General features: G+C 48.2%; 1 protein-coding gene across 1 annotated transcript in view; it reads right to left on the reverse strand.

Moving 5' to 3' along the window:
- Window positions 1-24,712, reverse strand: part of LOC122391616 — a 54,975-nt gene extending 30,263 nt beyond the window's left edge. Inside the window, exons 1-2 of the mRNA XM_043385730.1 lie at window positions 24,447-24,712; window positions 12,834-12,909 (exon numbers count right to left, since the gene is read on the reverse strand). Of these exons, the coding sequence (XP_043241665.1) occupies window positions 12,834-12,909; window positions 24,447-24,506 (136 nt within the window). The 5' untranslated portion in view covers window positions 24,507-24,712. The remainder of the gene's footprint in view (window positions 1-12,833; window positions 12,910-24,446) is intronic.
- Between the last annotated feature and the right edge of the window lie 788 nt (window positions 24,713-25,500).

Here is a 25,500-nt window from a genome sequence, read left to right on the forward strand (position 1 = left end):
TGAAAGTTTAAGCTCGCATTTTCAACTTGCCACATCTAATTTTGGAACAGAAGTGTCAAAAATAATTCTCAGTGCGGCTGGCCCAGTTTCCAATAAACGACGCTACACCACTCCCCAATGCCTCACAAATCACAAATCAGTCACGTCCCCGTTACAGTCTCCGTTGAACTCCCATCCATCTCCCCTTGGCAAAAAGAAAGTCTTACGTCCGGTGTCGGGCTGGCAGTCGCTGCAGCGGACGCCTGCCTTTAGCCCCAGGCGTTGGGCGAATCCTTTCACCGCTGTGACTACGAACATGCATGACCGCTCGCCAGCTGGTTGGGTATATGAGCGAGGTTAAAGGTGATGTGAAACTTGCACCGTGCAGTGTCACCGGCAGGATGGAGACGGGGATTGGAGGGGAGCAAGGGTAAACGATGGACATTTGCTGAATGGTCAACATGATGCAGCATAGGATATTTTGGTCGGAAGTTGCGGCAGTAGAACGCAGGGGCCCGGGAACGATTTTCAAGTTGGGGGGGCGAGCCTAAAATACCTGACATGATGCATATGAAACAGTGGCGTAGCTGGGGCTCTTAGGGGACACGTACCCCCCCCCCCCCATTGGGTTCAAAGGGACCCTCGGGTCCGAGGGTCCCTGCGGCGCCATTTGACCGCTGAAGGTTAACGATGACCATATTTCGACTCAGAAGGGCCCATGGGGCTCGTTAGAACACCTCATGGGCCCTAAATAGCCACACTAAGATCTCCATAAGGGCCCCACTCCGGCTTCTGAGGACCTCTTACGGCTTTAAGGGTCCCTCGGTGGTCTCCAAAGGCCCGTTACTGGCCTCTGAGAGTTCTTATCGGCCTATGAGGGGCCAGTTCTAGGGGCATTTCCCACATGTGATGGTCCCACACTTATTTTTCTGAGGGCCGAATAACGGTAACTTTGGGGAATAACGGTAACTCATCGGCGCCAGTGAAGGCCCACAGCGGTGTCTCTGAGGGTTTCACACGCCCAACTCTGAGTGCCTACACCAGTGTCTATTAAAGTCCTATATCGGTGGCTCTGAGGACCCAACGGCCAACACCTGCGCATCTAAAGGCCACCCATTGGTGACTTTTGAGGGCCCCACACCGGTGACTGAGTGCCCCACCGGCGTCGACAGTACCATGCCGGTCTCTAAGTAAGGACCCCACAAAACTGCTTCTGCCGGCCTAAGGGCCCCTTGCCGATCACTGAGAACCCCCTGCCGGCTTGTAGAGGGTTCGCGTCAGCGGCTCTAAAGGCCCCACTCCCGTCTGTAACGGCTCCACACCAGCGTCTATGAGGGCCCACAGCAACGCCTGTAAGGACCCTCACCGGCGCCTCTGAGAGAATCACAATAGCACCTCTGAGCGCCCACACTGGCACCTGCATGACGGCCCCAGTGCCTCTAAAGGCCCCTTACCAGCGGCTCTGAGGGCCCTACGCCGGTGATTCTCTGAGGGTACTACCGATAACCGAAGGCACCACACCAGTCCTTAGTGTCGCTGAGCTTTTATCCCATACCGGCCTTCCGAGGGCGGCACCTTTAAAGTTTAAGTGCACTCATTGCCCCGAACCCCTCCCTCACACCCGGAGCGTGTAAACTGTGTTATGCCTATAGCAACGATTTTACCACCGTTGTACGTTATGTGCATATTTCTCAAAGCTGACTTAAAATGGTCCAGCATAAAATATGGTCTGTAAAACTTATGGCCAAGGTCAGGCCCAAACCAAAGCGGGATGACAATAGCAGATGTTGACAAATCGATACTGTATCAACAGAAACAACTCAGATGGCAAGGAAAATGCCGTGTGTTGATGTTAAGATGTATAAAGGAAACAAAAAGGAAAGAAGTAGGTATGGAAAAGGGAGGAAAGATCCTTTCTCTCTTCCTCAATGTTGAGGGGGCGCCGCCCCCTCGGCTCTCAAGTTGGGGGGGCAAGCGCCCCCGCTGCCCCCCCCCTGTTCCCGGGTCTATGGTAGAACGTACCGTCATATTTATCGTGACGTGGACACTGGACATAAAGTGAGGCCGGCAAGCATAACATAACGTGACATGCAAGTTGCAGATATGTGCTTCAAATGTTTGCTAAAAAGTCAGCAATTTAATAAGAAGTCTTGGAATATGCAATATTCAAACTCATACTGATGATCTACTAGTTCTACTGGGGCCAGTGAGCAGGAACCTATTTTTTTTTTTAGGCATCAGACATGCTTTTCTTTGTGCTTAAGACAAAATGCGTACTAGAAATCTCTGACAGATTTATCACACCATTCCCAATGAAACACTTTTTTACAGTTCACTTACAAAGTCCACATCTCTTCATTGGTATGCCCGACCTGAACACATCCATCTTGTTCCGTCCTGTGCCCTGATTCGGCCCTCCCATCTAGGTCACCGCGTGGGTGCAAACAAAACTCACTCAGTAACGCACATCCCACACAAGACACTCCAAGAGGCGCTCCCTCCACGATTTAGAGACCCTCTCAATCAATGCTCTGACACTGTGGCGCAACACTCAATCACAGTCGCACCTTTTTCTACATTCATCGTGCGGAACTCTTGTTTCGTTTCCGCGGTGTGGCCTGCTCTGTTTTCTCCACGCGGTGGAACTAGTAATTAGGTTTGCGGATACATGTGCCGACTGCGCGACGGCGATTGAGCTAATGTGTTTGCTTTTCATACGAGCGGTAGGGTTAATTCTGCCGTATCTAAGTGGTATGGCAAACTGCCTTTTCTCTGCAATTCGGTTGATATTAAAGAAATGCGCGGTACAGCTAAGTCCATGATTTTTATGCAATGTGACAAATATGCCTCTGCATGTGCTGTGTGACATAATCTGTCGTCTCTTCACTGCATGAAATATTCTGCTCTCTATCCCGTTCAACTAGGTCTGCTGTTTCTGTGATGTTCGCCTTCTAACATTTCTGCACCCTACGGCACGGTAACTTCTGACTTCTGCCTCTGTGTAGCGTATCTAACTCTGCTTGTATTGTGTCACCAATTACGCCATTTCTGCTCGGTCATCCGTATTATTGGCTTCCGTTTATCTCTCACTCTCACTCTCACTATCACTGTGACTTCCTATCGTTCCTATCGCTTCGTCTCCCTCCCACCCTTCCTCCTTTCGCTCTCAGCTCATCCCTTCCCCGTCGTCTCCGGCACGTGGAGTAGACTCTTCCGGTGACATACGCGACAGATCGAGTCGATTAGGTCAGAAGTTGTTGGAGAAAGTGGAAATATGTGACAGCTCTCGTTTACTCGCGATCTATTCACACAAATACGGCCTCAATCGTTGCAGTTTCAAAACACACGAGTTCCCTTTCTTGTGTCGATAGAGCGCGCTTTTTATTTTGGCAGAAATAGAAAAGAAGCACTCGTACAAAGAGGCACAGCATATAAACTTTGTCCAGGAATGTATTCAAGTTGCTCGTCACTTTCCGACGAGGGAGAAAATAGACCTTAATTTTCGGCCCAATGGGCGACAGCATTGGCTTTAGGCGCTGCAGTAGGAAGCGAGAACTAACGATGTTTATAGCGGTTTTTTCTGGGGGATTTAATTGTTATCCTTTTTATCAAGTATTCCAATCAAGCCTCTAATAATTAGTGTTCATAGCGATGCTGCAATATTGCCTGGCTTTTCGACTTTATGCAGATTGCTGGACGAGGAATGTAAACTTTTTACAGCCAGGTGATTTTCTGACGTAGTCCGCAAGTTGTCAAAGTTTTCTCCGCGCGGTGAGATTAATTACACAGTTTTGTGAGCTTGATGTAATTGCATCTCTCCGTATGAAACTCGTCTTAACTACTAAGTTACGCCCTCAAATTCTACGAAGGAAACCTGACATCCCAGCCGTAGATAACAAATCTATAATAAACGTTCGTTTCCCACGCTGTAAACGTTTCCGATGTCCACATCTAAAAATCCTCCCGTAATCTCCGATTTGTAATTCCGCATCATCCCGGCGTCAGTAATTTCGGATCATTAGCTTCTCCAGCCGCCACCACGATGCGACCTTTGTGTCAGACATGTACCGCGTTTCACTTTCCGACATCCCCCCGATTGCGCAGGAGAAACTGTGGTGTGCGCAGGTCAAAGGTCGACCCGGGTGGGGCGCGCGCAGGTCAAGGGAACATGGCGAGCGGGGTAGCGCTTGTGGTGACTCCAGAGACCAACAGGCCATCTAGACCGAGGTCAGGTGTTTTACAAGAGGGCTGGAATTTGGAATTTTGACGAGGTGAGGGGCACTTGAGATGCGACTGACAAGTCTGGGGTGAAATGTGATGAAATCGGCATCGTAAGATCGGAAGATTATGTAGGCAGCAGGGAATCATGTATCCTAATTCACTGAGAAAAGACGCCTTAGCTCGATGAGTGAACCTTACCCATTTAATGAGTACTGAATGCTCTTGTGCTCACATCTCATCGGGTGGCATGCGATAGCTTTTACCAGAATATTTGACAGTCATTTGTGGCAATAACCACCAGAGATAATGCCGCATCACCGATTAAAACTTCATAGCACATCTGCACCGGTAGGTCAAAATTCAAAGCCATGTGATATTACATCTCGTCAAGCACAAAATGAATGCCGGAACGTTTCATTTTGATATCTAAGCTGTGAAGCAGCATCTGCTGTGCAGCGTGTTATCTCTTGACTCTTCAGTCAGAGGCACGGAGGCAGCTGACATGAGATCAGAGGCAGCACGAATTCCAACAAATCCTCGTGATTCACCGTGTCAGCTGCACTTCATGATTCTCCTTTCATCTCGTCATGCTCCAAGGAAACTGTTGAAACGTTCAATCCGAGAGAATGCAACAGGTCGTCGACCAGCACAAGGAAAACACAAGAGAGCGGAGATACCAACGGTAGGCATTTCCCCTATAAACAGCATTGCAGTTTTGTAGTCGAATATCAACAACGCGATAGGAATGTCCGCGGTTCCATTGGAGTTTCCTAGCGAAGTTCAAACATTGGAAACTCAGAGGAAACTCTGAGTTTCCAATGTTTGATTTCCTCCGCCTCCATCAGCTACTGACAAGTGGTTATGATTTTGCTCCACCTGGCACTTCGTGATTTTAAGCCATCCATCGTTGAAGACTAGTCAAGGCTCTTCCACTTTCTGTTTGGAGTGGGCACTGACTGATAAAGGAAGCGTATGAATGCAAGGAATTGTTGACGTGTTCAGTTTAGTCAAACCATGAAGCCAGTAAACAGGATGACATTCAGTCAAACCATGACGCATGGAAAATATCATCAACTACCCCACTCATCCACAATGCGGTTTTAAAAACGAAAAGGACCACACGGTATCGATGACTTTCTAAACACCCGCACTATTGACACCCTTCCGTCAGCACTCTCTCATGAAAACACTCGTTTTGTGCTCGTTATCGGCAAGAAAACATCCACAAAACGGCACTCACAAGCTGAGCTGAGACAGCACCCAAGGGTGTACGCCGACCACAAATGGCGTATCTGTATCCATAGTCTGTGGCGTTGGATGGGGAGAGGGAGAGGGAGAGAGAGAGAGAGAGAAAGAGAGAGAAAGAGAGAGTGAGTGAGTAAGAGAGAGAGAGATAGAGAGAGAGAGAGAGAGAGAGAGAGAGAGAGAGAGAGAGAGAGAGAGAGAGAGAGAGAGAGAGAGAGAGAGAGAGAGAGAGAGAGAGAGAGAGAGAGAGAGAGAGAGAGAGGAAGAGGAGGAGGGAAGGGGACAGAGAGGGGATGAACATAAAAAATCGATAGAAGATGAGAAAAGAAGAAGAGAGGGGGAGGACGTAGGGAAGAAGAGGTTGGAAGATCATCTTGATATTGATGCATAGTCGGCCTCAGGCGGCATACGCGTATTTCTATTGAGAGCATTTCTTCTCTCCTCTTAATCATGAGCGAACTTCAGAGATTTAATCAAGTTTCTGAGAGCAAGTTTATAAAAGATTCCAAACTCCCGGAATTTATTCATTCACTCCAAAAGACGCCCAGCATCCTCTGCCCCTATGATGAGCTGCAGTGGCTATTCTCCGCTAGGATTTAGATCCGCGTCAGCCAGCCAGTGAAGGGAGAATAACATCCCCTCGCTCCCACCCTATTGGGCGCTCTCTCAAATCCCAGAGGACCCCACACACGAGAGCCACTAAACGGGCCGTTTCTATTCGACGGGCGTTTGGGCCTCTGATGAGGTGTAATTGAAAGTGTCTGTGGAAACCTGGCTCCAGAATTTTAAGCAAAGACGTGATATAATATTTCATAAAAAGATTATCCTCTTCCACTTATCACGGAACTGACTGGGCAGAACAACAACTGACATGGATAGTGGCTGGATCGTGATAACTTTCAAATTGGGCACAAGTGACGGAAAACTTTTAAAAGCTTTCTTACTACATATTTTTGATTTGCCTAATCCACAAAGGAAATGGAACCCTATGACAGTAAAGTCCACTCAGTGACATCTTACATGAACCATGATGAATGCCATTGTCGAGATCAAACATATCAAAGCTCAAGAATCAAGTATCTGCCTTCGTGTACTGCAGTACCAGCCTTTACATAGCTTCCACCAGACTTCTCAAGCCCAGCCGCGTCACTGAAAAGGGGCCAGAGAAACGCTCCTCGATAGAAAAGCGGACGGGTGATTCAATCAGTATGCATGGCAAAGAAGGGGCGAGTCATGGGCTCATAGACAGCTCAGCGGCCGGAGAAGTGGAGAGGTATCGCCATTAAATTAGACACCCTGCGAGGTCCTTAGTCGCAATAGTTTCGCAGTTTGTAACAGTAGCGGCGGAACACCTTCAATTAAGGGGGGGGGGGGCACTCCCGACTTTTGGTCCCATTCTTTCCATGCAACGCCCATAGGGCTAATGTTTAAATGCCAAAATCAAAGGGGGGCACGGTGCCCCGGTGCCCTCCCCGTACCGCCGCCTATGGTTTGTAAAACAAACCATTAAACTCGTTTGATAAATGCTGCATACCTATGTGTTCCAGTGAATAATGCCACGCTAAAGGAGAAGATGTAAACATTTGTTGTTGTACATTGATTGCTGAATGGACCTTAACATAACGAACACTGATAAGTTATATCGAGCGAACAGCCGGAGCTGCAACACCAGACAACAGAGAAGTAAAACAGCAAGAAGACGAGGCATCAAACAACGCGGACCGAAACAAACAAGAACATCAATAAAAATATCATTAATAGTCTAACAAAAATCAAAAGCATACTCCTACTCAACATTGGTCTGTTATTCAATTTAATTCAATTCATTTCAAATATACTGTTCAATATAGCTTGCGTCCTATTCCTATACAGGAGTTGCAAGATGACAACAATTATGCCCGCAAGCAGCTAGCCTCAGTCAAAGCGAACAAGGGCACAGCCCTCCCATCGCGGAAGTGAGCGAGTTGTGACAAGGAGGGCGGGGACGCCCTTTGACACCAAATGGGCGCGCCCAAACGCCAATTCCCATTCCGCCATTAGCTGCACATCCGCGTACGCACAGCCAAGGGCGGCGGATGGAGTTATGTGAGAGGGCACGCAAGGCGACGAGGACGACCGAGCACAGGAAGGCCCTCTGCACAGGAAGGCCCTCTGTTAGAGAGCATAGGTGAGCACGCAATGGGAAATGAGCCCGTCGGCAACAATGCTGTAGTTTTCGTAAATCATATGAGACACGACGTTCATTGTTTCGTTTGGAAAGAATCGTTTCAAATGTAAGTAAAAAAAAAAAAATGGCGAGATCACATTGAATATTCCATGTGCCGTGTTTTTATAATGGCCTGATATGTCTTCGTAGTGTCAGACATGCCTGTAAGTGAGAAATTCTCGCTTCTTGCATACCACTCGTTCACGCCAAAAATCCGCAAGAGAAGCACTCGTCAATCAGCAGAGCAGTCTCGTCAAGGCAGACAAAGACTAAAACGTAAGTTGGGCAGCATCTAGGTCACCAAGCGATCTACTCTCCTCTCCCTGAGCTCAAACGAGCTACTCGACACAAAATTCAAGGTCAGTAGAATGTCAAGATGCCACAGAGATGCCCCTGGGGCACGACACCCGAAGAAGAACGACGCTGTGATGCGACGATAGTGCTTCTATTGTTGGATGAATGTTGCACCATACCAGCACGTAACGGCACCGTCGAGCTTGAAGGCAGCAGAGGTCACGTTCCACGGGGACCAATTGGTCCAGTGCGGTCCGGTCTTAAAGAGGCGAGATGCAGTAGCGGAGAGAAAGGTCGCCCATTAGCGCGAGTAAATCTAATTCATGGCATAAACTGAAATTGATGTGGTTGAATCAAAGCAGCTTTCCGAATAAAAATAGGACAGAAATTAGAAAATGCCCTTGACGATTCACATAATCGGAAAGCGTCTGCAGCTTTCAACAGCTTTCAAAAAACCTAGCGGCTTCAGCCTGGCTTAATCATAGCCCCTGCAGCCATTCATATGATCTTTTTGCCGCGCGATCAGCCGATCACTCACCGATCAAAGCCCAACCAAGGTCATCCAGCTATCCAATCAACGTCTTTTGTGGGCCAACAAACGCCGTGAAGTCAAACGCCAGGTAGGTAATTAATTTGTAACGCTGAGCGGCAAGCCCCGTGGTTAAATGACACCAGCCAGTGATCCGTCAAATTTCAGTCAAACGCGGGCCAATCGTGCGTGAAATGTGTGTCGGCCTGTGATGACGTCACAGCCATTCCGGCTGTTTGATTGGCTGACTGGCAGCATGCTAAAGAGGGGAACGAAAGAGAAAGCGAGAGATCTGTCTGCTAACAGTTGGGGCAGCTGAAGTGATGAGCTATTCATATATCTTTTGCAGGCATTGAGTGCCTCATTAAGGCTTTTAAGCGCTCAACGAGGGAAGAGCGCTGCAAAAAGTCTGGAAAATAAAAGAGAAATTCAATTCATTAATCGCTCTTTGTAGGAAAAGCCATTAAGAAAGAAGAAGGATTATATTATATGCCAACATGAAGCAAAGAAAATCAGCATTAAACAATTAGCGCGGAAAGGAAGAAGTGAAAAAGAATAATTGAACTATTCACACGAAGCTAGAAGAAACAGCTGGGCATTCTATAAGCACCTGATAAACGTGAAACTGGTCATTTTGATCCAGGTCGCTGCACAAACACAGACGTACACCAGAAGCACAAGTGAAGCGTGATACGACTAGCGACAGGTGCTTATCCATCAACTTCGTCATCTAGCCACACAAGATGACCTGCTGACTTGCATAGAAATTGCAGGTGACTTGCATTTGAATTGGTCTGGTCACTAAGGAGAAGTTTTCGCTACACCCAGCTCTCGATTAATTCCAATGACCAGACAAAATGAAAGCGAAACCCGATATGGAAACTTGTGAATTGCGTGGTTGGTGAAAATAAATCTTTTAGATCTTAACTCAGCAAACGCGCAGTCCTTCTGTTGTCAGGATACACTCTAATATCCGCTGCAGGCTCCCCAGCCTTTTTGGAAGTGTAGGTACTCGAGGCGCCAACATCCACAATCCACAAATTCCACATATAGGGGTCTCTCTCTCTCTCTCTCTCTCTCTCTCTCTCTCTCTCTCTCTCTCTCTCTCTCTCTCTCTCTCTCTCTCTCTCTCTCTCTCTCTCTCTCTCTCTCTCTCAGATCGCGGGAGATTCAGCAGATCGCTCGGATCTCACGAACCCAGCCCACATCCATCAAACGTCGGCCCATAATGGCGTTTTCCCCTATTCCTAGGCGCGATATTCGCACTTATTGCTAGACGCACGGCGCACTATGGTTACTGCCATCCAGAAAATGGCCATAAAACATATGGGGGAGACATCAAATCGATCAAAATGAAGGAGCGCAAAAAGATGGGCAAACCAGCGAGAGCAAGTGCTCTGTCTCATGCATGCACATATTGCACAATACGAATATTTCCGGTCGCTACTTCAGTTCAGTTCATTTATTCACGCTAATCCGCTTTCGCGGCTTTTCATTAACGCAGTGTCATATAACGTAAAAACGAGTAGTTATAGATAAATGAGCATACACACATACATTCGTACAAAACATCACAGAACAGTTGCCATGTCAGTGTCAGTGATAAATTGTTATGCTGCCTGCTTCAGAAGTAAAAATCTTCTGAGCGCATATTTAAAAGATGTTCGGCCGTCATAAATTTCACAAAACTGGTTGTACTCGTCCACGCCCCCGTACACCAGTTGTCTCCTACCCGCCTCGGTACGTATTCGCGGGAGACGTAGTCGGCCGGCATTCCGCGTGTCGTGGCCATGGCCGGCAGCGGTGACCAACGTGCTCGCGATCTCGCTTGGGTGGCCGGACTCGACAATGCGTCGTACACCGCACACCCTGTGGTACAATACCAGGTTGTCAGCCGTCAACCATCTTAAGCTGCGCAACACGTCGGATACATGGTCTCGCCTCCGTCGGCCACTTATCACACGAGCGCAGAAATTCAGCACTTTCTGCAGTCGACGCCGCTCTATAGCTCCGCAGGTGCCATACACGGAAAGGCAGTAACGCAGAGTTGATACTACTAACGAGGTCACGATTGGTTTCATGGTCAGTGTTGGTAATACATGCCTCGCGTGGTTTAAGGCCAGGAGTGATCCGGTACACTTTGAGACGACATGGTTCACATGACTATGGAAAGTTAAGTGCTTGTCCATCACAACGCCTAGATTTTTCACAGTTTCGGACTCGTGCATAATAGTCCCAGCGAACCGGATGCTCACGGTGAGCCTCACGGGAGGCATATCTCGCAGCATCTGGCGGGTGCCAAACACTATCATCTGGCTTTTTGTCGCATTCACCTTCATATCATTAGCGCAGAACCAGTCAAACAGCTTTGATAGTGCACGTTCCATCTCCGATATTAATTGACTCAGATTCGTTTTTTTGCCGGTCACTAAAATCTGCGTATCATCTGCGAACTGAACAATGCTGACTTCAGGAACATGCAGGCACATATCATTGGCGAAAATGGCGAATAGCAAACAGCTGAGGGAACCGCCCTGATACACACCGGATGTGATGGGGAGCGTCTTTGAGTATGTGTATGAACCGTCTGTATGTCGCATTTTTACTTGTTGTGAATGTCCGCGCAGGTAATCGCTTAGCCATGGAGCGTCAATGTTGTAAAGGCGAAGCTTTGCAAGCAATTTGTCGTGACAAATTACGTCGAAACACTTTGAAAGGTCGAGCAGTACTAAAATGGATATTTCGCCACTGTCCATCGCACGGTACACTTTGTCGGTTATCACAGATAAGGCGGTTTCGGTGGAACGATTTCGCCGGTAGCCATGCTGTGCGTCAGTAAATAAATGATGATCGTTAAAATACTCGGCGAGCTGACCCTGTACTACACGTTCGCAGACCTTCATAATGGCTGGTAACATTGATATAGGCCTCGTGTTACACGGTTTGTGGCTGTCTGAGCTTTTTGGTAAGGCGGTAACTAATGCGTGTTTCCAAGTTGCTGGCACTATTCCGGTCTCAAGACTACAGTTGACAATATCTACTAGTGCTGGTCCTGCACCATGAAAAAATCGTCTAAACATGTCGACACTTACTCCTTCTAAGCCTGTGTGACTTGACTTGTTCATAGAGCTTACAATACTATACAGGGTATCTAAACCGACAGAGTGCAGTCGAAAAACGCAGGACATCACACGCGGGAGTAAACTCGGTATCGCCGTCTGCGGCGCCGGCACACTGGCCGCCGTTGTCGGACCCACACGCACGTAGTACTCATTGAGAGCGTCCGGTGTGCTTGCCGGCGGGGCAGCGGCGGTACCCTTCCCCGACCCAATGACTGGCCGCAGCACCGACCACATTCGCGTCGGCCCGGCTTCCCGCAACTGGTCGGTGTAGTAGGCGGCGTGGTCTCTCCTAATTGCGGCTCGGCACAGTCGGTTTACATCCTTGTAGTCAGCGCGGTTCTGACCGGGACCGAGCAGCGCGCGCCGCCGCGCCAGCAGGTCACGTGTCGCGTCCGTGATACGCGGGGCGCCCGGCGGAGGGAGTCTCACGCGCCGGCGGGGCGCCACGCGGTCCAGCAGAGATGTAAATGTCCCGAGAAACGCAGCCCACTTGCCGTCCGGCGAGGCGGCGCGATGCAGGTCGGACCAGTCGCTGGTTGACAGTAACCAGTTGAACTCGGCGTCGTCGATGCGAGAGATCGGGCGCGCCTCGGTAACGGCTCTCCTCCGACCTGCAGCACTCACGTGACGCAGCACTATTCGGGTAAAATCGTGAGGTGATCCATAGTGGCACCTGGTGACGCCTCGACGAGTCACTGCATCTGGTCGGTTGGTAGCGATTATATCGAGGAGTGTGCCGGCAGGTCGATAGGTAGCACAAGTCGTGTTAGCGAGATCAGCTACTAGGAACAATGCGACTTCGGTTTGGCCGATTCATTGACAAGATATCTAGCGCAAATAATGAGTGACAGGTAGGCATCCAGCAACGCATGCGTGGGCCTAACTAACAAATCAGCTGATGAATAGTGCAGCATTGGCTGTTTTCACGACGGGACTCCCGGCGAATGCACCTAATTTGACCAAATCTGCACCTAATCTCTTTTACAGCAATATCTTCATGTTATGAATTTATTTCAGTGATTTAATCAATGATGCTCTCTGATAATATGACAAAGCAGGCATATAAGCAATTAGTGCAACCCTAGCTGATAGCTACTAAGAGAAACACTGAACCTAATTTGACCAAATCTGCGCCTAATCTGCACCAGATGGGCACCAAATGTGTACCAGGTGGCCGTCGTGAAAACAGCTATTGACTCCGTCGTGGATTTCAACCACTTTGGGTATAGGTACTCACCATGCAGAGCTTTGAGATACGCCTTTCCCGCAGCGATTAGCTGCCTGGCACTGGGGTTAAACTTGTCCAAGATATTCTGAAACAAGACAGACATACTGTCAGCCCATCACAAATCACACATCCAACAGATAACGTCATATATAAACGTTCATTTTATAGGCAGTCATTTTTTTCTCTATTCAGCAATGGGAAGGCCCCATGCAGTCGCGTCCAACTTTTGCAAAGTGATTGGCCAGGGAACCGAGCGATGTCAGCGGGTTTTAGTGGTTCTCTCGATATTCCTCCACTTCCCATGGTAATCCATTGGCTCACGTGGACAAAGCTTACGGGCTGAGGGCACACCCACAGCCTCAAGCAGTACCTGTTGCATTAACTGAGCTTGGAATCACTTGAAACAAACAATATCAGTAGCAAGCAGCGATATCCCACAAAAGATCCATTTTTCATTCATGAAAATAACTGAAATTTACACATAACCATAAGCCAAGCCACGCTTGTAGACTGTGTTTAGCGACAATTGACGTGACATGAATCCAAGCCTCTAAATCATTCTATCCACCACCGAAGAAACTACACCTAACCGCAACTACCCTCACACATGGTCCGCCGCCACACATTCGAGCCAACCCGGCGCCGGCGGGCGGGCCGCTAGGTGCCAAAATCGGAGCAGACGAGTCGAAATCGGCACACGGAAAGTGATCTAGGACAGGTGCGCCGAAAACGTCGCCGAGTCAGCTGGCGCGGTGGGCGACGCCCCGATTGGTGTCTGTGTGTCCCACGGTAGTGGGGAGGTTGGTATCGTATAGGGTGGACGACGGTAGAAGACGGCTGCTAACTGTTAAGCTATGTCATTCTAGTAGTACGGCACTAGCGCATGCGTCGTCTCGCGGGAGGGAGTAGCAAGGGGAGAGCATTATCTCGCAGTCTTCTGGAAGCTGCATTTCTCGAAAGTCGTTAAGACCGCTGCTAAATGGTATTATCTGTGGCACTAATATCAATTGTAATTGAGTAATGAGCATGCATTTTCTATAAAGTTGTTTTAAAGAAGAAAATGGTTTCAGAATCTTCAGACATGTGATTTTTTTAAAAGTTTGCATATTCGGTCATTGTTTACCCAAAATTAGCCACAAATGTGCGTAATTGCAATGCTAAGTGGTGATCTATGCCTACCGTAGTAATTAGTAGTTCTGGGAAATGACAGCGATAGCACCCACTCAAAGGCAAATCTCGCAGCTCTGGCATTTCCGCTGTCACAGTTGTCGAGTTTATTCACCCGGTTAGCGTCCGCAGGTTCCCATGGAAACTGTAGCAGTGGCTTCACACCTATTTGGAGACGATTACGGCGCGCTGTGGTGACCACTTTGGCCGCAGTTCCCACGATGACCATTTGTGGCGCGCACGTGGCGTTTGAGCCGCGGCTGGTAGTGGTGGGGACTCCGATTTGAACTGGACCTTACCGAGCTGATGTTAGGGACCACTGATCACCGTTCAGGCTAATGGTTATCACCTGCGGGATGATGATCTGTCACTGTGGTTTCCTTATGTGTTTTATCGCTATTAGTCGACGCAAACTGAGATGTGGGTTGCTGGTTGGTTTATTCGAATTCCAGTGAGACGCTCAAGAATAAATGTTCACTAATGATATGTGAATTATGTGGTCAAAAGTTGCAGGATATGCGTGCGATTCGTGTAAAGGCTCAGCATGCGTAAAGCGGGAAACCTTTTTATGATGGCTTCCATGAATAACAACTGTCAAAATCAATAGCGTCAATATCCCAAGCAGAGAATGGTATCGATATGCCTCAATCTCATTAGCTTTCGTAGAGGTCACAGGCAGAAAAGCCGCAGCCGATCTCTTGCTGCTGCTGCTGCTGCTGCTGCTGCCGCCGCTGGTGATTCAGTTGACGTCGCTGCTGCTACTTCTATTTCCAGGGCGTCCACAGCTCGTCCACATGGGAACCATTAGTGGACGCCCCACCCGTCCACACAGGAGCCATTAATGAACGCACCAACCGTCACCACATGTGACCAATGAGCACTGAATACACACTACCGCCGTCTTACCAACACGGCCGCACACACAAATCGCGGGCAAACGTTCAGACTAACGAAGACAAAACAGTCCATCGGTGGGCCTGGTACGTTGGTTCGGCTCATATCAGCGTGTCGAAAAGACAGATGGAGGTGATTTTCTAGAAGACGGAAACTGACCATTATTGGATTTGTCTGAGGGTATGAGGCAGGACGGATCGCGCTGGGTCCCAAGCAGCTCAAAGTGGCCTAAGGTTTTGAAGAAGCCTCGGGGTTTGATGTGGCATCAGTGTTTGAGGCAGCTACAATGCTCGAGAAACCATCAGGATTTGAGGAAATTTCAGAGTTCGAGGCAATTATTAACTTCCAGGGTCTTCAAACACTCAGAGAGTTTCTGGTACTGCAGAAACTCCCTGAGACGCTCCAGACCCACCCCCAGGGCCCCAGACGCTCCGGACCCCAGACGCCCGAGGGATCCCAGATGCTCCGGACCCACTCCCTTGGGTCCCAGACAGCCCGGACCCGCCCACCACCGAGGGATCCCAGACGCTCTGAACCCGTCCCGCGTCCCCAGACGCTCTAGTCTGAACCCGCCCCGGCGTCCCAGACACTCCGGACCCACTCTAGGATCCCAGACGCCCCGGACCCACCCCCGAGGGATCCCAGACAGTCTGGACCCGCCGGGACAGGCCGTGGGATCCGCGCTGAGTTTCCACCACTATCGCCACCCGCCCCCGGACGCAGAAACTAGGCCGTGGAGTGAGCCAGAGGTGCTCACATGTGGATCACTTTCCATGGCACGCGGACGGTGAAAACATAAGTGCATACTAAGACAATGCAGCAGTTACTGCCCTGAATGAGGCGGTGAGGTGCTGGCTTAAAAATTGGTCATCGTTTGAGCTAAAAAAGTGTCGGCTTGGTAAAACTAGGATGGGCGAACCATCCCATTTAGCGTTGATCATGCAATAATGGGGCGTGGGTATAAGCAGCGCTGTATCATTTAATTGCCTTCGAGCGTACCATCTTACGTCACGTCTCACGAGTCACGTAACATCTCACTTCACGATTCACGTCAGTCCGATGCTCTCAGAAAGCCGGATAGGTTATGAGCCGCAAAATTTGGGCGCCGTAGGTCTGTCATATTACGGACTAAAATATCAGGGGACCTTCAGTCTGCACTGACAAGCCATGCTCACGACTGGGCGCTGTCTATTACAGATTAGAGGCGAGCCCAGCAACGCCCTACTCTGCACCACCACGGCGCCAAGCCCAGCCCTATTACTGCGCTCCGGCTCTAATGAACCACCGGATGTCCCCATTACAGAGCTAAAAAGTACCGACCGACCCTGGCGCGAGTGACGACGCCAGCGACACCCAGCGAGAGATACGATGTCAGATGACACCGATACCCTACAAGAAAACAGTAATACTTTATGAGAAAAGCAGTGAGGGGACACTGATGCCAATGAGAGATGCGACAAGATGACACCGATACCCAGCAAGAAAAGCAAAGTAACGCACGAAGCAACGCCTGCCCCAGCCCCAACCGAGGCTCCATCCCTTCGAGCGCTGCCTATGGCGACACCCTGTCCAACCGGTGTGAGCTGAGCGAGGTCACGCGGTCGGCGGCGTTGACCTTTGACCCTGTCCGTGACCTGGCCACGAGCACGCGGTGCAGCGCGCAGGCATGGCGCCGCCAGGATACAGCTAAGTGCCACCTTGGAGTTGTTATGAGGCACCAGAGCGACTGATTGTCCCAAGTGCCACATCGTATTTTTCGGTTATGATTTGAGTTACATGAGAGTGGATGAGGTATTTTTCCCCGTCGCCTCGGTGGGGTCGGGTCAGTCGTTTGGGCTTAGTTTTATTTCGATATATTTGGGAGAAGTCGCTTTGCACTGGCTCGTAATGAAGCTGCATCGCAGGAAACGCCTGCAATTAGCCTGGTTAGTGCTAGTTTACATTTTTGTTTCTCGCCTCCTCCCCCCCCCCCAACACAACCACCACTACACACATACTAACAATGTGAAAGAACTGGCATCGGGACTTTTGTTGATGAAATGAATAATTAAAGTTAACAGCGTAACAAAAATTAAATTCGATAATCGATAGGCGTTTAATTCTAAAATACTATTCATTGTTCACTTTTCCAACCTCCTATTTATATCACAAGTGTTTTTCATTTACCGTTTGATAGCTCTGTTTGACCTCTAACTGTTCCCTTCCTCAGATCCGGTGAATTCAAGAACGAGACTATCAACAATCTCCCAATGTTACATCGACTGATAAACAAGAGGCACCCACAGCACCTAAACGCCTTCGGTGTTAGGTTGAACCAACTACATCAACAAACCGATAATACTGCGACGTAACAGCCTGGATCGAACCAGCCTCGCGTCTTTATCCTCTATTAGACGGTAGCGCTCAAGGTCTGAGGTGTGTGTCTATGGGAGGCCTTAGAGGTCACAGGTTTAATTGCTGTCATTTCAACAGACGGGGGTCTAAATACGGGGCTTTTAGAGCGTATGTAGTCGATGCATGTCTAGCAGGGGAATGTGTTGATCGAAGTTTATAGCCTTTTATGTTTATGACACACCTTTAAGTGCATATATCATTGCATCGAATTTTAAATTGTTTTCCTCTTTACCCTCTTTGCTCAAATTGCTCTGGTACCTCTAAGGCAACAACCTTGACCCTAAGCCCCGGTTTGGTAAAACAGCGTGTAATTGTCAGTGTTTGTTTTCTTCAGTAGAAGGTTTTACAGCCTTCAGCAATGTAACGATTGTGACGTAACAATAACAACCTCACGCCCGAAGAATGTGACGCCTTTGCCGTAACGCATACCATGGACGGTGCAGTTACGAAACGCCAAGGCATGGCAACGTCAATCACGCCGAGGGCAGGCAACGGCATTGTTGGTGCGTCGACACAATGCGGCTCACTGAGGTTGTTTGTTTTACCTTTATCGAGCAAGTTTTTGCGATTTGAAGTGGTATCACCTATTGATAGGCATTCCATTTTAGAGGCAGCGTTATCACCAAACGACAATACCGCGTAAGAACACAGATGCATAGGTACTCGTATGTAGCAAAGACCTGCGGCATTGCAAACAAAACTAAATGTTTTCTGCGCCCGTAGCAAACATATAAAGAACTCCTAAACCCATTGCACCTGTATGTAATTTTTAATCATGTCAATCTCAACCTCCGAATCCCTAATTGCCTCGTCAATTCTAACCAACATCCTAGCAATATGGGAAGATTCTTCTGAGGCTACATTGATATAAACCACCCACTCACCCAAATAAATCAGATAACCTGTTTTTTTTTCTCAGGAACTGTGGGTGGCCCACCCTTCTCTCATCCGCCTGAGAGCATGTCCCGCCGCTCCGCTATGAAGTGCCCCTGACCTCGGAATACAGAGGGGTGGGGAGGAGAGAGGGCGGGAGAGAGGGAGGAGCGGAGGTGTGGAGGGCGCGGCCGCCTCCGTGACTAGGAGAGAGGCCGGGGGTGCGGCCGGAGAGAGTGGGAGCGCCGCCTAACGGTGACCTGGCAGAGTTTCGGAGGAGCGGTGTCACCGGAACCTGTTGGCCGTCTGTTTTATGCCGTCGACAGAAAGTCGATAGAGAATGCGAGAATGGATTGCCAACAGAAATGCGTTGTTAGTTAAAGGGAGATAATGAGCTTTCTTTTTTCTTAAATAAAAATTACTCGACATCTATACTATTTCTACTGTAGTTTCTATAAAATATGAAAATTTCCTAGCACATTTTCGTATGTGAAAAAGGTTTTTATTTTTGCAAAAAAGAAGCAGTACTTGCAGTACTTGTAACACCCACCGAAATGCGTTGTCCTTCTCTATAAAAAAGTCGCAGTATATGGCGCTTTTGTTTCAAACAGCGACGCTTGGGTTTTTGTTTATGTTATCGCCTTGTCGTTGCTTGGTTGTAAGGATTCTAATTTGAATTAGAGTTAATTCGGTTTAGAATTAATTAGATTCTAATTCGGGGGTACATAGTGCCTAGAGAAATGACACTGTTTACATTATTTTGCGCCACAAATGAACGGCATGCGCCAGAAACGCAGCCAAATCTTGCGATTGCGACTACGAAATTCATTATTTTGGCGTCAGAGCCTGAAGCGAAAAATACAAGCATATTTATTTCAAAAAGACTTCAGGTTTGTCGAACGGTGTTATGAAAATTTTGATAACAGTACTGCATAAGTTTTTCAGTGATGCCGCAAAAGTGTTGTATCTATCTTCTTTTATTGTGCAGTCGGCGGGACCGATTCAAAATTGAGTCGTTGCTACTAAAATAGCAGCATATGGCGTCAGATGATGAACAGGAAAAATAGTTGCGTAAATTTAGACATAAACCACCCCCAAACCATGAATATCTTTTGAAGGCACTATAGACGACCATTAACTAACTAGATGTGATGAAGATCAAATGTAAGGAATACGCTCATTTTACAAAATTACATGCAAGTACCAAAAAGTGATGTAAGTACTTATTCAACGGTCATTTTCAGCGCTCCCCGCTAACGTGACTTCAAGTTGAGATATTTGCGGCAAGGTACCGAATTGAGCAAAATGGTTTTAATTTACATTATAACTTGTTGTGTTTTGTCAGAAAATGGTCCTAACTCAGATTTTGTGGAAAAAGGTCATTATCTCCCTTTAAGAAATGAGAAAACAAAAGTGGAGGCGAACGCCCTTTTTCTGCAACAGAGAAACACTAATTGTTGTTTATGGTCTGTTATCCATCAATTACTTTTTAATCCAATATACAAGCAGTTAACCAGACAGTGAAGAAGACTATAGCGTTCTAATTTAAATCTAGAGGGTCTGCATGCCCGCCCAAGTAATGTGATGTCCACGTAAACGCCATGGAAGCTTGGTGATGCAGCTTCTGCTTCCTATTTTCGTACAAACGCTTCAGTCGGGTGCTCCCGGCCTTGAGCTTGTTGAAGGCGTTGTTTACCACCTGTCTAGCACGGCATGGGGGCTGGGTCACAAGGTCGGTCTCAGGTCAACGAGGTCACGGACTGTACAGGCTCCGGCTCCGGGTGTCTCGGTGGGTCATCTCACTGTCGACCCGGAGTTCAGGAAAGGTGATTTGGGCGGACAGACTCCGGGGCTTGTCAGAGAGACACCAATGCGTTGCAGATGGCGTTGATAAGATTATGAGCCTGATCTTTGAAGGAATGATTGCTGCCCACTTCTAAGAAAGTGACATTTCAAATAATATTCTGAATTGCTGTTGTAGGATTAGCAATTAAAGTGAGGGAAATAATATTTTCATTTGTTCGTTCTAAGGTTCATTATTTTTTTCCCAATTCCGAGGCTGTTAGACGTATTTTATCGGACCGGCAAGGAAAACTAAGGCTATTTTCGGTCGCCCTTGCTTCGACTAAGAACTGCTACCACTGTTAATCGATAACAAAATAACATGAGTCCAGTCCTGATAACAATATAAAGATGTGAAAGGAAAAGCCATAATCGAAAGTGACGGGAACAGAGCGATCGATAGGACGAGCAGTTTGTAGGAGATCATGGGCGAGATAAACCGTAGTCGGGCTGATAAAGAGGAGCCAGCCAATCAGAGCTGTCAGTTTCCAGCGGCGACCAATCAGGGCCGGTGAGATATGCCACAGAGCTAGTTAGCAGTAGCCATGCGTGGGGCGCACAGTCGTACATCGTCGTAAACACATCGTCGTAAATATCTCACGCAGCCGCCTTCAGAAAAAGGTGCCATAGGCAATTGTCGAGTTAGACGGCGAATGCTCAGACGGCAGTGAGTAGACAATGACATACTATATTATATGAAAATGACAAATAAATTTGATGTTGCATTTTTCAAATCTTTTAAATAAAATACTAGGTACCAACATTTTTACATTAGTCCATTGTCCATAGCTAAAAAGGTAAAAGAATAAAGTTTTGAGGAAGCTTCTTCAACAGAGGTCGTTCATTTCGAAAAATGTAAAACCTTGTGTAACTTTAGGACTTACCAGTAATTTTCATCAACCAATAATCCAGCTAACTTTAGTCATTAGACGGCAATCCTACAACACAAAGTTGCCTCGGCATAAAATATACCAATCAAAAAAGACTTTCTACAGCCAAGTTACAAGGCTGACCTCAGTTCGAGGTCACCAACTAACTTCGGAGGGACAACACAAAACACGATTGTCGTGTGGCTATTCAAACAGTTTAATTGCGTTCCAGTTACGCGACAACATGCAACGAGCCAGCTGACGGACGTCGCTGCTTGCTGAGTCAAGGTGTCGCTTTAGTTGGAGTCGTGTCATGCCACTCATGCCACCATGCTTTAGTCACGTAGAGGGAGAGAGGAGAGAGGGAGGGAGGGATGGGAAGAGGTGACTGCGAGATAAGATATAGAAGTATGGAAAGAGAATAAAGGGTAATAGAGGAGAGAGCTGAGAGAAGGAACATAAATACATATAAAGGAGAAAGGAATAGGAGGATGAAGAAAAGAGAGAGAGAGAGAGAGAGAGAGAGAGAGAGAGGGGAGAGAGAGAGAGAGAAAAAGAGAGAGAGAGAGAGAGAGAGAGAGAGAGAGAGAGAGAGAGAGAGAGAGAGAGAGAGAGAGAGAGAGAGAGAGGAGAGAGAGAGAGAGAGAGAGAGAGAGAGAGAGAGAGAGAGAGAGAGAGAGAGAGAGAGAGAGAGAGAGAGAGAGAGAGAGAGAGAGAGAGAGAGAGAGAGAGAGAGAGAGAGAGAGAGAGAGAGAGAGAGAGAGAGAGAGAGAGAGAGAGAGAGAGAGAGAGAGAGAGAGAGAGAGAGAGAGAGAGAGAGAGAGATGACCGAGTTGGCCGGGTCACGTGCTTTCTTTCATAACACCCCCTCTCCCTGCCAATAAGAGAAGAGGAAGCTCCCTCAAGGGATAGAGCACCAGGGAAGAGGGCTGAGAGATGAGTAACGTTCAACCACCGCTGTGCGTGTTATGTTGAATAACACTGACAACCCAGGAGACCTGGGACACACTGCCAAGACACCAGGCGCCCCTCTGTGCCCTGGGCCCGTGCCAAATAGTTTCGTAGCTGATGTGTGCCGCCAGCCCCTAAAACATGACAGAACAGAGGCGAGGAAAGCCCCGGCGATTCACTGGTATGTATGCCAACGCGTGGTGGGACTGGTGGTGAATCTGCGGAATGTTAGATTTCAGAAGCCGTGCAAGAAATTTAAGATAATTCGAGAAACTTGTATTCTTTCTACTGTGCGTAAGGGCGCATCCTTCCATCAATGGGCAAATGTTTGCCAGCCATCACATCATTGGCCATACCTGTTAGGCTTACTTACTGAGCTTACAGTTGCAATAGAATCATGCCCTAGGGATCCAATAGACGAGCTGGTTACACAGCTGAAGCGTCAGCCCACAACCTGACCACAAGCAGTGAGCAATTCCATGCACGAGCCCTGATAATGGTTTTGGACGGCCGCCGGTGACACTGTGAAACCGTATGATAATTGGGAGGGGGTGGGGACTGGGAGGAAGGGGCATCGGATCGACGTTTTTTCCCGACATATAATTGATCAAGTGCTTTATGCAATGGATTTTAATTTGATAGATAGAACGTTGAATGGACTTGAAGACATCGTCGAAGGTTGAAGTGTTACAAGCGGTAAACACCAAAAGACCGAGTGCGAGTTTGGAAACGCATACTGGAACGCTGATGGAATAATTAAAACTGACGAAGTGTTGTGTTGTCGATCGTTAGCGATCCAAGATCAGCTAGCTACGGCCATGTTCTGGTCACGATTGCCGTTCGCTTTCTGACTTGCCGTTTTTATGGTCGTGACAGTGACAGAATGTGTGTCTTATTTGCATCTACCTTGTTGGCGCGGGCTCTACCCCTTTACTTCTCCCAGGTCCCATTAGAAATACTCGAATGAAATCTACGAAAGAAAACAAGAAAAGCATGGATACAATGACGCAATTACATTTTGGCGGGCATTCACTTCGCAAAAACTAAACAAAACGTTTCACCGTCAGGTGAATGCTTTATCCCTCGCCCTGGCAGGGCCTTTTTCATAACACGGCCTGGCAGGGGGGGGGGGTCGATGCGACCCCCCCCCCCTCGCGATTGGCTCCTATGGCACCTAGAAACACCAAATTTGGCAGGTAGGTGGGCCCCATGGAGTTCTCGCCCCTGTGCAAATTTGGTTGTTCTAGGTCAATATTTAGGGGGGTTTTGGGGGGTATAAATGTAAAAATTTCGCTAAAAACAGGTCAAAAGTTTTTCGCTTATAACTTTTGATCTAATTAAGATAGAGCAAAAAGAAAAGCACCAGTGAACTCAGCACGTCAAGGCGCGTCGAATGATATACTTTTTAGCTTGCTTAAGTGTACTTAAAGTTTTTCTTAATTTTTAAGTAAGCTTAAATTAACTAATTAAGTTCAAATTAACCAAATTGCATCATATCGCATATCATTCGATTCGGCTGATCACCAGGAACACAATGACACCATTTTTAAGCTCTAGCGTCATTATGTGCCAAGTTATTGGAAAAAGTGTGATTTGACCTCAGTTGACCTCATTTGACCTGACCCATGGATAAGTACACCAAACAAAGAAGCACCAAGTGACCTGCTGTTACGTACTGTGGTTTCAAAGCACAAAAGTGATAGAACGAAGCGGATATCTCCGGTATTTTCCGAATTTAGTATTTTCCCATAGGCTTAACATTACGACGCAATGACCTCTAACTGACCTCAGGTCAGTGACCTCAAAAAACCCAAACTATATGTTATACAACTCGGTGAACTTAGCACATCCTGAAAGTTTGAAGGAAATCAGTCGAAAACTGTGAGTTGTACAGGTGCAAAAAGAAAGTTGAAATTTGACCATGACCTTGTACCGGTTTTTCTGACCTGGTGACCTGACCCAAGGTCACCCGGACCTGAAATTTTCAGGTCATATGTAAAAAGGCTGCCCCATAGGCTGTGCCAAATTTGGCGGCGCTGCGCGCCGCCGTTTTTACGCTATCTTCGAAAAACCTTAGGGGGGGGGGGTCGCATCGACCCCCCTGCCAGGGCGAGGGTTAAAGGTATGCGAAGAAGTTCCGTGAAGTTGATTCGAAGTTTCACCATGTGGAGATCGTAATTGGGGTGGAATTTAATAGTTAGGATGGCCAGAAACTTTGGATAACCAACATCACAGATGACAGTAGCACTACTGTTATCTGTGCCAACATCTATCACTAACATATATCTATTGACTACCGTGACACACCAGATCGGCGGTACTTCAGGCACCGGTCGAACTCGTGACTCGTGAGTCCGGCGCCAGTTAGATCGTGAGTCGAGCGCCACGCTGGCTCGTGGATCAAGCTTCTAAGTATACACTCATGACTCACGAGCAGGGCGCTATTTGGACTCGTGAGTAGAGCTCCGATTAGACAGTGAGATGAGTGCTATTCAAGCTTATGAGTCCGGCAGTGGGCTCTGCCTCAGCCTGAACTCGCGAGTCCAGTCCAGCGCCGAGTGGACTCGTGAGCTCCGTAACGACTGGACTCAAAAATATGATTACCGATAACTGACGATTCCAACTGACTCACCTTATAAGTGGTGTCCACCAATTTGGCCACCTCGTCTGTATCCAACTTATTAGTCGTCATGATGTCGGGTATACCACCGGCTCCTTTGCTCACAATTCCTTCTCACCTACACGACCTCCCACCCACCATACGCTCCTAATAGAGCCACTGAGTCAGGTATTCTGTCATTTTACACAACAATCACGCCTCCACAAGCCCACAGGAGCGCGCGGTAGAATCTCCAGCACTCGAGCTCCGCGCTCGACTGACTGGCCTCGCCGTCCGTCGGAGAGACCCGAGGCCTGAGCCGAAAATGGGCCCGGCCTAGCCTGCCATCTAGTGAGCGGTTTAGTAAACTGGTTCGGCCCAGGCTCTCTCGCTGTAGCGGTGGCGTGTTTTGTTGCCCGAGTGAAATAGCAACCAAGAAAACATCCAAACGGAACGGTGGGATCTGAACAGGGGCGGATCCAGGAAAACTCCAAGGGGAGGGTCATGAATCGAAGTGGTGCCCCTACCTATACCCAAAATTAAAAACTCAACGGATTTCGTCCACTTCATTTTGGTGGTGCCCCCATTTTCAGTTTTTTATTTTTATTTTTTATTTTTAGTCAGTATCTTACCTCTTAGCCACAACCACATTTACCAATTGTAAGCAAGTATATATGAATGTGCTATGTGTATATAGGTTGTGGACGCTGAGTAATGAGTACTTACCAGGAACGTTATCAGGTAAGCAAATCGTTGTCAGTCCGACGAACTTGACCCTGGCGTCTAAAGGGTCTGTCCTTGACACTTCAGGCTTGTCAGGGGCACCAAAGTTCTTCCAGGGACACCACAAACCTGTCAGGGGCACCTACGGCCTTGTAGGGGCGCCACAGGCCCGCCAGGGGCACCACAGGCCTGCCAGGAAGCAGGGGCACCACAGGTCTAGCAAGTACATATACACGACAGGCCTGTCAGGGGCACAACGGGCCTGTTGGGCCCATGAGCACCCCTAGGGGCAGGGGCACCACAGTCCTTCCAGGGGCACCGCAGGCCTGTGAGGGGCACCAGCGGCCTAGCAGGGGCACCAGTC

The sequence above is a fragment of the Amphibalanus amphitrite genome, unplaced genomic scaffold (assembly GCF_019059575.1).
Source record: "Amphibalanus amphitrite isolate SeventyFive unplaced genomic scaffold, NRLGWU_Aamphi_draft 000446F_arrow, whole genome shotgun sequence".
In the NCBI taxonomy this organism is placed as follows: domain Eukaryota; kingdom Metazoa; phylum Arthropoda; class Thecostraca; order Balanomorpha; family Balanidae; genus Amphibalanus; species Amphibalanus amphitrite.